The sequence below is a fragment of the Psammomys obesus genome, unplaced genomic scaffold, assembly GCF_907164565.1.
Source record: "Psammomys obesus unplaced genomic scaffold, mPsaObe1.curated_primary_1811, whole genome shotgun sequence".
NCBI classification, from domain to species: domain Eukaryota; kingdom Metazoa; phylum Chordata; class Mammalia; order Rodentia; family Muridae; genus Psammomys; species Psammomys obesus.
Window position 1 is genome coordinate 47,072,591 of NW_026596051.1, and position 15,944 is coordinate 47,088,534.

At 37.8% G+C, this 15,944-nt stretch overlaps 1 protein-coding gene across 2 annotated transcripts in view; it reads left to right on the forward strand.

The window, feature by feature from the left end:
* Ube2k (ubiquitin conjugating enzyme E2 K) overlaps window positions 1–14,612 on the forward strand; it is a 55,000-nt gene extending 40,388 nt beyond the window's left edge. For both annotated transcript variants that reach the window (XM_055623844.1, XM_055623843.1), the window contains 4 exons: window positions 76–158; window positions 11,553–11,652; window positions 13,957–14,085; window positions 14,327–14,612. In XM_055623844.1, coding sequence (XP_055479819.1) covers window positions 76–158; window positions 11,553–11,652; window positions 13,957–14,085; window positions 14,327–14,401 — 387 coding nt within the window. In that variant the 3' untranslated portion in view covers window positions 14,402–14,612. The remainder of the gene's footprint in view (window positions 1–75; window positions 159–11,552; window positions 11,653–13,956; window positions 14,086–14,326) is intronic.
* Window positions 14,613–15,944: the final 1,332 nt, after the last annotated feature.

Genomic DNA, 15,944 nt, shown 5'->3' on the forward strand with positions numbered 1-15,944 from the left:
TAGTTATATTTTACCTTTATATGTTTTTTTTTTTTTCCTCATTACTTGAAAACTCAAGTGTGCTTTATATTCTAGGTCCGGTTTATCACTAAAATATGGCACCCTAATATTAGTTCCGTCACAGGGGCTATTTGTTTGGATATCCTGAAAGATCAATGGTAAGAGATCTTTGAATTTGCTCTCTTCTCTTTCTCATAGGAGAACCAAGACTATGAATGTTAAGTGTGTTCATTACCCTAAAACATAAGTTATACTTTAGGTAGTAGTTTATAAATTCTTTTAAGTAAATAGTTAAAAGTATATTTTGATAGAGATAACAATAACTCATTTTTGTTTGTTTGTTTGATCATTTGTTTTTCAAGACAGGGTTTCTCTGTGTAACCTTGGCTGTCCTGGAATCACTTTGTAAACCAGGCTGGTTTCTAACAGAAATCTGCCTGCCTCTACCTTTCCAAATGCTGGAAGCTCATGCATGATAGCTCTTTCAATGGACATTTTTAAGTATAAGTAATATCAGATGCTAATTTTACATTTAAAAACCTCAGATTTCATTTTTTATTTTGGTAAATTTCCTTCCTTGTTATCTTAGGGGGGATTTGTAATGGACTGAAAATTTAAGTTGAAGCAGTTATCTTTCAGATCACATATAGGCAAAAGTTTTTCAGAGTTGTGTTGATGGAACACAGTAAAGGTTCTCAGGTGTCACAGGTACTTTTGTAAGTGATATTTTTGTTTTACCTTAAACTTCTTTTGTTTTACTTGACTGGTTGTTTATTTTATTTACATGTTTTTGGTTTTGATTTTTGTTTTGTTTTTCAAGACAGAGTTTCTTTGTGTAGCTCTGGCTGTTCTGGACTTGATTCATATATTCAAACCAAGCTGACTTCGAACTCAGAGATCCACGTGCTTCTGCCTCCCAAGTCCCGGGATTAAAGGAGTATGCCACCACACCTGGCTGCTGGTTGAATTTTTAAACACACACACTTATTTTTTTCCTTCTAAAGAATGTTTGCTGTAGAATCCAAACTAGCCTTTGAACTGAATTTCTTCTGCCTTACTCTTCAGAGTACTGGGATTGTAGGAGTGTAGTGGTCAGTCCTGGTGGCTGTTGAATATTTAAGAGTTCCTGTTCTTGTATCCTTCAAATTTAAATCTCCCTTCTTCCATTTTTAAGCCATGTCAATAAGCAGATTGATGCCTCTCAGCCTTCTCATTTTGTGAGATGAAGTTAATGAAGTAAACATTGGCCTGACAGAACTAAGTTGGTTTGTGTAATATTTTTAGAATGAAGCTGGTATATTTTAGCAGTAATTAGTCTGAGGCTGTAGGTTAATCCATAAAATGTTCTTACTCAGCATTAGCACAAATCTTATTAATGGAAAAACTGTGTCCAGAATTATAAAATGACTTTGAGTAAGGCAGTTCACACTTGTGAGCCCAGGGTTAGGAGGCTGAGTTATGATGATGTTAACTCTGAAGCTAGGCTGCACTACCTAGTGAAAGAAACCCTGCTTTGAAAGGCGAGAAAGAGAAGTATATGACCTCACCAAACAACGGGAAACAGTGCCATTGGACAGAATATAAGGAACACTGATCTTAGAAAAATCATGTATTAATGCTCATATATTCAAACTTTGTGTTTTAATTCTTGAAGAGAAAGAAAGTGATATTTGAAAACAGTCATACCAGAGTGATGGCATTTTATACATGAATAAAATATGAGTAGAATATGATTACTTACTATGAATAGAGTAGGATTACTGTTTTGGTTTCTTTTTGTATCAAGTTTCTTGATTTATTTTAGAATATACTTTTATTTTCTCTGACCAACACTCTTTGATTTTTGACCTTTTTGCCAGCTCATTGAAAGTTCAAGGCCGGGTTTTTTCCTATAACATATTTACAGCTCTCGTAACTTCCATTGATACCAGTGCATATTTGCACAGTTGGAGATGCTCTGTTTCATTTGCTTTCAGGATGTCCACTCTGCTTTCCTTTTCTGTTTCCATAGCCCACTTGTTTTTCTGTATCTCCTGGGCCTTTGCACACGAGAGTGCTGCAGGGGTCACTTTGTGAAACATTGGTGCATTGTGTGCACAGGTAAGAGCATAGAGTATGGAGAGAGCAGAGGACAACTTGTGTAGTCCTACCCTTTTAGACTTGTCAAACTTTGGCACCTGGTGCCTCTATCCACTGGGCCACCCTTGCTAGCATATAAATGTCTTCCTTGCACTCCAAGCTTGCATTGATGCCTACTTATTTCTTGTACTTGAATTACAGAATGAACATCTTAAATGTGTTAAAAGTGGCTACCCAAAACTCGCTCTTCCTGGGGCTCGTAGTACACACCTTTTTTAAAATCTTGGCATTCAGGAGGCAGAGGACAGTTGCTTAGCACTTAAAGCACAGTTGCTTTGCTCTTCAGAGAGCTCAGGCTGGAATCCCAGCACCCGCATGGTGTAGTGTCATGGCTTTTGATGCCCTCATCTGTCTCAGGGAGCACTTGAGTCATTCACAGTGCACACACAAACTTGAGGGAAAACACCCATACACATAAGTAAAAGGAAAAAGTCCTTTACTGTTTTCTATATTCTTCCTCATTTAAGCTTCATTGTGGTCTTCAATTTTCTTTTTTCTTTCTTTTTTTTTTTTTGAAACAGGATCTCACTGTGTAGCCTTCACTAGCTTGGAACTCACTTTGTAGACCAGCCTGGCCTTAAACTCACGGAGATCTGTCTTTCTCTGCTAGTGCTGGGGCTTAAAGTTACGCACCACCGCACGGTTTTTCTTCCCTTCTTTTGTTGTTGTCTACCCTGTGTAAAATATGATGAAGAGACTTGTATCTCACCACCAGCTTCCCTGCTAGCACCTTGATCCACATTCCACATTTCCTTTTGTCTAAATGATTGAAGTAGCCTGTCCCCTCTAAGACTCTCACTTGGCCCTACTTGGGCCATTTTTAGCAGTCACATTAAAGCAGTGTTAATTTGCTGAAGATAGATCTAAATTTCATATGTATGTATTAATGTGTGTTTATAAATGTGTGACATGGTGTACTTCCGGCAGTCAGAAGGCAACTTTGAGGAGCCCTCTCCTTCCCCCATATGGGTCCTGGGTATTAAACTCAGGTTGTCAAGCTCTGTGGCAGGCTTCATTTACACTTCCTCCTTCCCTCCACTCTCCCTCCCTTGGTATTTTGCCTTGCTGGTGACTAAATTTGGGATCTCTTGTCAGGCCAGTGCCATACTATTTGATCTTTGTTCTCAGCCCTCAGAAAAGCCTTGGGAGTGATGGTTACGTATAACCATCTAGTTAACAAAGACTAGCATATTTTGAAAGTTTGGAAGTCGTTATTGTTTGTGCAGGAGTATGGGCATGCATGGAGGTGAGAGGACAGCTTTGTGGACTTTCAATCTGGGCATAGAGTTTAGTTGCCAGGCTTGCACCACAAGGTACTGTATAGTTGCTCAGGTGTCTTGCTGTCCCCAAACCAATACATTTTAAAATTTCATATTCTAATTTGAAGTTTAGTACTTCATGAAATAGAATTAATTATACATATGAAAACCTGGAAAGCTCACTAAGCACAGATTTAATCAGCACTTGTGACAAGAATGAATAGAATGTAAGAGTTTTTTCAGGTACTTAATTTTACATTAACATTTATATTTTAAAGATTAGTATAAGGCAATAAAATATGTATTAATTTCATCAAAGATAGTCTTTAGGATTGGCCAAGTAGCCTTTCTTTTATATTTGTACCATTATTTCAAAATGTCATTGATTATTATTGCTTAGTATTGTGCTTTTTATGTATTTGTTTGCATCTGTCTGTCTGTCTCTCTCTCTCTCTCTCTCTCATATAAACCAGACTAGCGTGAAACTCAGAGATCCACCTGCCTCTATGTCCTTAGTGTTGAGATTTAAATGGTGCACCACCATACCTGTCTACTATTGCTTAAAAAAAGTTAATACTTTATATATTGAGAATTTCATATATGCATACATTGAAATATGATTATAATCTTTTTCATTTCTCACCTTCAACTCACTGAATATATCCCTGCCATGTTCTCCCAACTTCATGTTTTTATTCTTCCTCATTTATTCATCCATCCATCCATCCATCCATTTATTTTTTTGTTTGTTTGTTTTATTGGCACCCTCCTTTTTTTCTTTTTGAGACAGAAAAACAGAGAATAGGCTTTGGATATCTTAATATCACTGCTAACTCCTTTTAAAACAGGGTCTCTCTCTCTCTCTCTCTCTCTCTCTCTCTCACAGTTCTTATCCACATTGACTATTCTAGGTTTTAAAAGGTGGTAGAAGAATAGTATGTATCAATTACATACTATTACATTTTTTTTTTTGATGTGATAAAATATCATGTCCATGTCCAACTTAGAGATGAAAGTGTTTATTTTGTCTTATGGTTCTAGAAGGCAAGAGTCCAAAATGGCCGAGACCAATAGCAGCAGTTAGCCATAGCAGCAGCTTATCACATTTCTTTGGCATACAAGCAAACAGTGAACTTGGAGTAAGGGAGTTGTAAACTCCGGCTCATAGCGACTATATTGTCCAGTAAGGTGCCGTATTCTAAAAGTTCCATAAACTTCTCAAGCAATGCTATCAATTTGGGACCAAGTACTTAAATACACAAAACTGTGCAGGACAGTTTTCATTCAAAACCAGCACAACAGATGAGTAAACTCTCAGGTTTGGTTTATGAGTCTTCCTCCTTAGCACATGCTAGGCATATTGCATATTCAACCCAGACTTTGTTGTCCCTGGAGTCCCTGTCTCCTTTCTTGGCAATTTCTCATATTTCTATGTGCACACGGTCATTAACCTTTGAGGCCCACTTTGGCAGTGTATTTTTGAGCCACCACCTTCGTAGGGCGGATGGCTCTTGTCTCCACTCTGGCGAACCATTTTGCCCAGATTGGAAAGAAGTATACTTAGGGTTTGTGGGAAAGCGACACATTTTTTTAAGTGTGTGGTTGAATTATGTTAAGTTACATATACCTTATACAGACAATTTGCAAGTTTATTTTTGGCCCTGGACTCACTTGTAGGCCAGGATGGCCTCCAACTCACAGCAGTCTACTTGCCCCTGCCTCCCTGAGTGCTGGGATTAAAGTCATGCACCACTACTCCCAGCTCCAGAGTATGAGTATTCTGGTTGCCTTACATTAGAATCATAAAATAATTGGATCTTACATGTTTAATTAATATAATTTTAAGGTTTACCAGAATGGTATCATTGCACGTCACAGATTACATTTTAAAGCATTCATCCGTCAGCGGTAACTGGCTTTACTTTTTGGCACTTGTGTATAAACCTGTAAGCATGAGTATATGATTGACTGTTGAAATCTCTGCTTTCATTTCTCTGACTTTCTTTTCAGGAGTAGAATAGCTGGATCATATATTAACTCTTTAATTTTTTAAGGAACTTTTATGCTGTTTATACTAACAGTGAATGAGAGTTAAAGTTCCTATACATCTTTACCAGCAACTGTTTCTGTTTTTGATTTGTTTTGATAGGAGCTCTCTTTTCATATATTAATTTTTTTTCCCTTTTCTTCTCATAAAGAAGACAGGGTCTTTCTGTGTAACCCAGGCTGTCCTAGAACTTACTATATAGATAAACCAGGCTGGCCTGGAACAAAGAGATCCACTTTCCTCTGCCTCCCGAGTACCTGTGCCACCATTCTCAGCCTTCTGGGACTGATAATATTGTTTTGCCTTTCCTTAATGATAGTATTTTTCATGTGCCTAATAGGTATTTTACTTAGCTTTGGAGAAATGCCCCCAAAAGGCACAGATAACATGATCTGCAAAATCCTGTATTATGGTTCACACTTGTAGGAGCCTGAGGCAGGAAGATCAGGAGTTCACAGTCATCCTCATCTACATAGGGAGTAAGTTTTAAAGCTCTCTTAGTTTATATGAGTCTATCTCAAAACAATATAAACAATATAAATAGAGGGGTTTCCCATGTTTGGGTTGCATTTTAACTGTTGTGTTAATTTTGATGTGTTCGTAGTCAATTTTCTCAATTCTCTTTCACTCTTTTTGGTCCTTGTACTTCTGTTATATCAAGTAAAGCATTGTCAAAGCCAATGTCATGAACACTCTTAGAGTTTTCTTCTAAGTTTTGGTTAGGTCTTTAATTATTTTCTGTTAATATATATGGTTTTGCATGTTTTTATATTTGCATTGCAACTTAACAGTTACCATGAGCTCAATTGTTTTGATATGAGATTCTTTCTTTCTGTCTGTCTGTCTCTCTCACTCCATCTTTTTGGTTTTGGTGTTTTGAGACAGGGTTTCTCTGTGTAGCCCTAGCTGTCCTGGAACTCACTGTGTAGACCAGGCTAGCCTGAAATTCATAGAGATTCACCTGCTTTTGCCTTCTGAATGCTGGGATTAACTGCATGTGCCACCACTGACTGGCTGATAGGAGATTCTTCTTTTTAATTAAGTTTAATTTAATTTCTGTATGAGTGCTCTATCTGCGTGTACACCTGCATGCCAGAAGAGAGATCCCAGTATAGATGGTTGTGAGCCATCATGTGGTTGCCAGAAATTGAACTCAGGACCTCTTCAAGAGGAGACAGTGCTCTTATCCCCTGAGCCATCTCTTCAGCCTCCTGATAGGATATTCTTATATTTAGATTTTTCTTTGCTATTCAAACTTAGCTTTTTAAAAGAAGTAATTTGGGGGGCTGGAGAGATGTCTCAGTGATTGAGAGCACTGTGTGCTCTTCCAGAGGACCCAGGTTCATTTCCCAGCTCCGACATTGCAGCTCATATGGATGTAACTCTTGCCCAAGGGGACCCCCCCCCCCCCACATATATACATGTGTATCTGCATGTATAAACTGTTTTCTGTTTAATGTTCTTTCTCCTTTGAGGATTGTTTATGGTCCAGAGTTCATATCCCCTAATAAAGCTGCTTTCTTTTTTTAATATAATTTTTTTAATATTAGTTACAGGTTATTTACTTTCTATCCCAGCTGTAGCCCCTCCCACCCAATCCTACCCTCCCCCCTCATCTCCTCCCTGCCCCAATCTAAGTCCACTGATAGGGGAAGGTCTTCCTCCCTTTCCATCTGACCCTAGCTTATCAGCTCTCATCAGGAGTGTCTGCAATGTATAAAGCTGCTTTCTAAAGGGTAATTTTGTTTTTGCTTCTCCTGGACCAAGTGATACTTTATCACCTCTACCCCCCCCCCCCCCCCCAAGACAGGGTCTCTCTATAACAGTCTTTGCTGTCCTGGAACTTAATATGCAGGTCAGGCTGGCCTGGAGCTCATATAGATCCCTCTGTCTCCTGCCTCCTGCCTGGATTAAAGGTGTGTACCACCGCGACTGGCTTATCACTACTTTTTAACAGACCTTGTCTCCAAAAATTAAAACAAAAATGCTTTTTCAAAGAACACAAATTATTATGTTTTTAAAAATATATGAATTACTGATACCCCAACTAAGGGCAATGCATGGAGAGGACCTAAAACCTCGGCCTAGATGTAGCCCATAGACTCAGTCTCCAGGTGGGTTCCCTAATAAGGGGAGCAGGGGCTTTCTCTGGCATGAACTCAGTGACAGGCTCTCTGATCACCTACCCCTGGAGGGGGATGCAGCCTTGCCAGGCCACAGAGGAAGACAATACAACCAGTCCTGATGAGACCTCATAGGCTAGGGTCAGATAGAAGGGGAGGAAGACCTCACCTGTCACTGGACTAGGGGAGGGGCATAGGGTGAGAAGAGGGAGGGAGAGTGGGATGGGGAGGAGACGAGGGAGGGGGACACAGCCAGGATACAAATTGAACAAATTGTAATAAATGATAATGTTTTTAAAAAAACATATGAATTAAACATGGTGACCCACACCTGTTACTCTAGTATGAGTTCAAGGCCTTGCTGGGACACAAAGTGACATTATTTCTCAATGCTTACCAAAAAACAAGCATGGGTGAAAGTTCTTGTTAGGTTTGGGCTTTAGCTCAGTTAGCTCCACATCTGAGTGCTTGGCTTGGTTTAGTTTTTGCATGATAAAAAGCAAGGTCCATTCGAGTAACCAGGTTGTGTTTTATGTTCAAATTTTGTGAAGTTATTGTATTTGTTTTGCTATTTTAAGTCATCTTTTTGCTGATAAATCTAGGCTACCTTTAAATGTGCATGTGCCTTTAAACATAGCCTTCAGAATTTCTTTTTCTTAAAGATATGTTTATTTCATGTATTTGCCCTTTTGGCTGCATGTATGTGTGTACCATGTACATAGAGTCTGGAGTCCATAGAATGTTAATACCTCTGTAACTGTAGTTATAGACAGATATAAGCTATAGACATATAAGCTGTCACGGGCTGCTGGGAACTGTACCTGTGTCCTCTACAAGAACAGCAAGTACTCTTAGTTACTAACCATCTATCCTGAAATTTCTGAAATATTAAATTTAGAATAATATGCTCTTCTTAATTAATTTCCATCTTTTTGTGGTAATAGAAAAAACGTTATAAGTGAATATTTAAGGGTGAATTTTGGTTATGTTTTAACTTTCATTTATTTAAAAGCTTATTTATTATATGTGTTTATGATTGGAAGTTTGAAAGTCATAGGCCACCACTGTGGAATCTTTTTTTCTCTTTGAACCTTCATCTCGGTTCTAGGGATAAACTTAGTTTTCAGGCTGGTCTCACAAGTATTTTTTTTTTTTAATCTAGTTAGTTATCTCATCATACTTGGTTGAAAATTAACTTTGAAGCTCTTAAGAAATTGGACACTTAGACCTAGGAAAGAATAGTGTCTGCTTTGTCATCTAGGATATAGAGCTGTTTGAAAAGGTTTTCTTTTGTTTTAAGACAGGGTCTTTGTAGTTGAGGTTTTTACGAAACTGTACAGCAGGCTAGCCTCTGCCTCTCATGCTCTTGGGCATTAAAGGCTTACACCACCAAACTGTGCTTTAAAAATGCTTTAAAAAGTACTCTTGTATTTTAAGTGCTGCTTCAGTGTGTTAGCTTATTTTATTTATTCCAGTCTGTTTTTGTTTTTTTGAGACAGGGCTCAGTTTAGCCCAATGTAGCCGACACCTTTTTACCTAAATGAGCCTTCGTTTGAGATCTTGCTTTTTTTTTTGTACCAAGTGCTAGTGTGAAGGTTTTACAGCACTGTGCCTGGTGGTGTCAGCTCCTTTGTAAGCATGATGCTAGGTTTCCCCGATTGCTTTAGTTTCTCTAGAATTCTAAATTGATGAACCAGCAAGTTCCATTCTAAATTGCTTTATATTAGGCCAAATTTGGCCTCCTGACTTTGTCTCCCAAGTAGTAGGATTATAGATCTATGCTGCCATGTCTGCCTTCCTAAGTTCATTTTAGAGAACTATGCATAGTGGTTATTTTAACACAAGAGACACAGACCAATATTGTATTTACTTCATTGGTGTAGAACAGTTGTTGTCAGTTAGCTTAAGTTGTAAATTACAATATTTTTCAAATACTATCTTTTGTCATTGGAACATTTGTTCAAACATTTGTAGCTTCTAATGAGCAGGTCTGCAATGAGGAGAACTTTCATTTCTTTTGTTTCTAAGTCATTAGCTGAGCATAAGTAATAAAGTAATCTGTGCCCTTGGGAAGGTGAGACACGAGAATCCAATTCTTTATCTGTCTAAGGTGAAATAGTAGACATTGTCCCAAAAAAAACAAGTTCCTCAGTCTTGCTAATGCCACTTATCAGGGGAAGAAAATTTATTGAAATTCAGTGCTTTAAAATATGCTGTTTCTAATAAAATATCTTTTTTGCCTAAACATTTAGGATTATCTTTTTATGTATTGTATTATTCATGGAAACTGAAAGTAGTCACTAGGTTTTTATTTGTTTGTTTGTTTTTAGCAATCAGGAATTCTACCAGAAAATGCTGGTTTAAAATAATCATTTGTAATAATAAAAATAAAAGAATATCTTTAAAAAAAAATTGAGCACAATAGGCCTAGAGGCTCAGTAGCAGAGTGCCTTTATGAGGCCCTGGATGACAGACAGCCCAATACCTCAGAAAGAGTGTGGTCTTAGATTCTTCACTATATATTAGCATTATGTTCATTTTTATTTCATTTATTCATTATTTTTTTGAGACAGGGTTTCTTTGTGTGGCTCTGGCTGTCCTGGAACGAGCTCTGTAGACCAGGCTGGCCTTGAACTCACAGAGATCCACCTGCCTCTGCCTCCCAGTGTCATGTTTCACCACTGCTTAGCTGTCATTGTAAATATTTCAATCATAGTGAAGGAAATTTTAAACAAATAATTGCTTTATACAGAAAAAGGTTTTTGTTGTAAACATATTTAGGAGCATTATTTAAGTGATAACATTTATTTTTATCTCTAAGTATGTATATTTATTGGTGCAGGCGTATATGTAGTCCATGTGGATGCCTGCAGACCCCAGACAGCATCAGAGCCCCTGGAGTTACAGGCAGTTGTTAGCTGCCCAGCTTGGGTGGTGGGACCTAAACTCAAGTCCTTTACAAAAGCAGTACACATACATAATGGTGAGCCTCTCGCCAACCTCAAGTGTAATAGTTTGAATAAAAATTTGTCCTATTTTGGAATATGATGGCCTGATTATAGAACCTTTAAAAGGCAGTTTATTAGCTTGCTTTATTTATTATGCCATTAAAAGAGTTGTAGGGGCTGATTTGTGGTTAAGGCATGTACTGCTGTTTGAAGAGTCCAAGTGGAATTCCCAGCACCCATGTTGGGTGGCTTACAACTGTAACTCCAGCTGGAGTAGATCAGCTGCTTTCTGGCCTCTGTCGACACCTGTACTCACTCATGTGCACATGTGCACATACACAAACATGTTTCTAATTAGAGATAATAAAAATCTGTTAAATCCCACAGATTATTATATTATTAGTAATAACTTTAACCCTTTATTATGAAATATGGGTAAGGGGCTGGAGAGGTGTTTAGTGGTTAAGAGCATGTGTTGCAGAGTTTTTGGCTTTGCTTCCCTGCAGCCATAATAGTGGCTTAGAATCATCTTTAATTCCAGTTCTGAGCTTTCTGGGCACCAGGTATTCAGGTGCCGACATGGAAACAGAAACTCACACGCATAAGTAATAAAAACATGAATATTTTGTTTAAGAAGGAAATTAGTTAAGAATGAAGTCAGTAGATAAAGCTTACAGGATAGGTAAACATAACAAGTGGAGAAAAGCAAGGCCAGATCAGGGTGAGGTGATTTGAATTGTCTCATTGTAATAATAAAAATTGAGCTGTGTGGTGGTGGTGCATGCCTTTGACCCCAGCAGAGGCTAGTCTGGTGTACAAAGTAAGTTCCAGGACAGCCAAGGCTACACAGAAGGAACCCTGTCTTAGATCACCCCCCTCCCCCAAAATCCCACAAAAAATTGGCAATTATTCATACATATTTGCTAGCTATTTAAATTTTAGTTCCAGTATATTTTTATTTCTGCTCAGAAAACATACACGTTTATGTCCTTCAGAGTCCTCTTTAAGTGGGGTATTTTCCTATTTTGAAATTTAGGGCAGCAGCAATGACTCTGCGCACGGTATTATTGTCATTGCAAGCACTGTTGGCAGCTGCAGAACCCGATGACCCCCAAGATGCAGTAGTAGCAAATCAGGTAAGAAAGCAGCTTTTTGAAGGACTTTCTTAGACTTGTGTATTGGGACTAAATTTGGAAATGGTTTCTTTTAATAAAATAATTTTGTCACACATAAAACAAATCATGTCACTTATAATAAAACAGATGAGCAAGCAAACAAATAAAAATTAGGTAGGAACTCTACTATCACTGATGTCCAAATGCTTCATGATTTGAGCTCTTGAACACTTTCTCTTACATGTTATTCTTTGAGCTCATTAATTTTTGAGATTATTTGTCATTTTTCTGTCATTTCATCTTGTTTTCCTTGCTTCCTCTTTGAAGAAACATTTATCAACTACTGTTAAAAATTTTTTACATGTGCTTTTTTGGATGGAGAGATGGCTCAGTGGTTAAGAGCACTGACTACTCTTCCAGAAGTTTTGAGTTCAATTCCCAGGAACCACATAGTGGCCCACAACCATCCGTGTTGTGATCTGATGCCTTCTTTTGTCATACAAGTGTATATGCAGATAAAGCACACACACATATAAATAAACAAACAAATAAATATGTTTTTTATATGCTTTCTTGATGTTTAAGTGTGGGCAGGAGTTTCTCACAGCATGCATGTGTGGGTCAAAGGACAACTGTTACCTCCTTCCTTGTTACCCTGTGTGTCAGGCAATTACTTTAGCCAGGCCGTGGTGGCACATGCCTGTAATTCCAGCACTCAGAAAGGTAGAGGCAGGTGGAGCTCTTTGAGTTCAAGGACAAGCGTGGTCTATTGAGTGAGTCTAGGAGAGGAGAACCAAGGCTACACAGAAACCGTGTTTCAGAAAAACTAAACGTAAGACTTACTTTTAAATTATGTGTCTTATGGATCTTCAGGAACATGTACTTGAGTACCAGTCCTTGTAGAGGTATGAGGAAGGTTTTGGATATACTTTAGTTGAAACTATAGGCTCCCAATTGTTGGGAATTCTGGTTCTGGAAGAGCAGCAAGTATTTGGAGCCACCTCTCCAGGCCTCCTTTATGGCTTTAATTTACATATATTTTCTTATTCCTCTTTTGCGTGCTTCCTTAGTTCTACTGCTAGACTTAAAAGTGCTTGGAATTACAGCTTTTCTCAGTTTTCACATTTCTGCTTTTTGTTAAGGTTTGGTAGCAGAAGTCCTTTTGAGAAGTTTAGCTTTGATTTTCGTACAAATTGAGATTTCACATCAAAGGTGACTTTTAACACCTAAAATAATTTTGTTGTTTGAAAAGTATTGCTTGAAATTCATTTTGCTATGTAATAGATTATCGACCTTGTACTTTGATAAGAGCTCATTATTAAGCGGTACTTAATCCCAGCATTCTAGTTCAGCCAGGGCAGCATAGTGAGAACTTGTTTTAGAGAAAGGAAGGAGAGACGGAAGGAAAGGATGAATTTACTGGCCTTATGCCTTTGGACTGGAGAGCTGGATGGCTCAGTGAGAGTTCCCGAGGCTCATGCAGAAGACCAGAGGTTAGGGCCCAGCACCCACACTGGACAGCTTACTACTGCCCTCTTCTTGGCTTTCCTGGGCACTTCCACACATATACTCCTAACACAAACATAATATGTACTTATGTAAATAAAATTGTAAAGATCTTTAAAAATAGTATTGCTAAATATTAAAATGAATTTACATTGTTAGTTTATACTTTGTTTTACATTATTTTCACAAATGAATTTACTCCATCTTTCTAATTCATGTGGCAAATCTTACTGTCTAAAAGGGCTCTTCTTCGAGTTTTTAAATTACGAAGTGGTAAGTTAAATTTTTGAGTTTTGGGTTTACTTGGATTACTGTGCAGTACATCTCTAAGAGAATCTAGCTGTGTCTCCTTTTGAGCTCGGCCTAGTAGCATGATTGATTGTATTTATCAGCTGATGTTAGTTACATTTATCAGCTATGTTATATTTATGTAACTTTACATATTACTCATTTTGTTTAGTTATGTAATTTCCTGTACAATGATTAGACCATTTCGATAATAGTTCATTTAATAATAGATGCTTGCTTAAAGTATATTAACTTTGTCTTTTATTTTCACAAAGCTTCAGTTCTTGAGTAATAATACATCTGCAGTGGAAAATGAATCACCTTTGTGTTTTCGCACACAGGGTGCTGGTGGTTGAACTTCTGACTTCGGGCTTACTGAGCTAACACTACCATTGATCTCCACAGCTCAGCCCAAATGATTACATCTTAAATATACATTTATTTTCTTTGGATAAAGCAGATTCTTATTTGAGCTGTTATGGTAACTATCACTGTATTGTCTTATTGATTGTTTTTTTCCCCTCCTTATAGTACAAACAAAATCCTGAAATGTTCAAGCAGACAGCTCGACTTTGGGCACACGTGTATGCTGGAGCTCCAGTTTCTAGTCCAGAATACACCAAAAAAATAGAAAACCTGTGTGCTATGGGCTTTGATAGGGTAAGTACAGGATTTGATTTAAATACTCATTTTAAGCTTCTGTTCCCTGTCCTTGGGACAAGTGGGCTAGCAATTTTTTAAAAATCTAGTTTGGGTTAATAGTGTTTTGTTATTGAAATCAGTGATGTTTATCTCTTTCTGTTGATCGCAGTCACTGGTAGAGGACGGAATCCATGATTCTCATGCAGAGAGAGGATTCCATTTCCTTGGGATGTGATTGCTCTTGTTCTCTTCTTTACAGAATGCAGTAATAGTGGCCTTGTCTTCAAAATCATGGGATGTAGAGACTGCAACAGAACTGCTTCTGAGTAACTGAGGCCGGGGAATTGCTGCCAGCTACACTCGCCTCTCCTCAAGGAGCACCAACACCTGTTATTTTTAGGATTCTGCATAAATTCCTTTTAAACTGGCATTCTTGCCTAATGATGTTATCTAGGCACCATTGGAGACTGCAAAAAAAAAAAAAAAAAATCCCTGCTCTGTAAATAAAGCTAATTAAACGTCTGTGTAAATTTAAAAAGGGGAAATACTTTAGTTTTTTTCTTAATAGTGTAAAAATTCTTTGAGCTAAGCTAAAACTATGGAAAAAAACATGCTACTTTAGTGTTTAGCAGTGTAACAAGACTAGCGAGTTTGCTTCAGGGTTCTGTTGACTAACTAGGACAACACTCGAGTGTCGGCCGCTCACATTGTGGTGTTGCATCACAGCTACCTTAAGCGTTTGAACGTGGATCCTCTGTGCCTGTGAATTTACTTGCATGCTTGTACTTGACTTCTTAGAAAGGGTAGCTGAAAAGACCACCCCCTCTTAAGCATTAGGAAATTCTTGAATTAGGAGATTTATCCAGATTTAAAGATGGTGACCCAATCAGAGCCTTTCGGTCCCCGAGAACAGGTAGTGACACTTTTTTTTCCCCCTTGTCACCATCCATAGCTGAGATTCTTATGGTAAATTTTTCTGTGTTTGGTGGGAAACGTGCTGAGGAACAGTGTCCCTTGTTCCGTTTTTAGCTCGTAGGTTTAGAATGTTTTTTTCCAGGTTCTTTACTTTGTAAGTAGTAATGTAAAAATGGGGCTGCCGAATTCTCATTTCTCTACAAAGAAGTAAATACTTAAATGTTCCCAGAGTTAATAAAAGGACCACATTTAGTTTTTCAGTGAATTTAACATTAATTTTTAAACTGATGAAGTCTTTGGGAGCTTGAAGGGTGCAGCCATCTCTTTCCAGTAGTGTTGGGTCTGACTGGGGCTTCATAGTTTGCTTTTGCCAGCCAGAATCACTTTTCTTGCACTCTCCATGTTGACACATGGAAGATGTTAGCGTCTCACTGTACATACCAGATGCACATAGGAATGGGGTGTGTTCTAAAAATCTAGCTTTCTTTATGATGCTTCAGATACTGTGAGAATTGAAACTTTACTTTCTCTGTACATAGATTTCCTGTTCTTACTGTCACATCTTTCTAAGTTCCAAAGTTTGAAAACTCTTAGTTTTGCAAACTCATTTAATTCAACCATCTTTATTAAGGGTCATGTGAATTTATGTAGGCAGTTGTTACAGAGTAGATACAGTTCTAAAATTTGAGGACCAATGCACAAATTGCAGAAATGTAATGGTATCAGACTGAATTAAAGAAAGGCTGTATATTGAAAGTCATTCTAAAAGGTTTGTTTTCTTGAAGTGTTATTCATCTTATAGTCATGAAGTGTTTGGAAAATACTTTTGAACCTATTAACTCAGCACAACTTCATTTGACTTTTCCATAATTTTGATGCTACAAGCAATAAAAGAACCATTTAAATATATTGTAACATTAAAGATGTGAAGGTTCTTCCAGCAACGTGTAAGGCTTTCACGT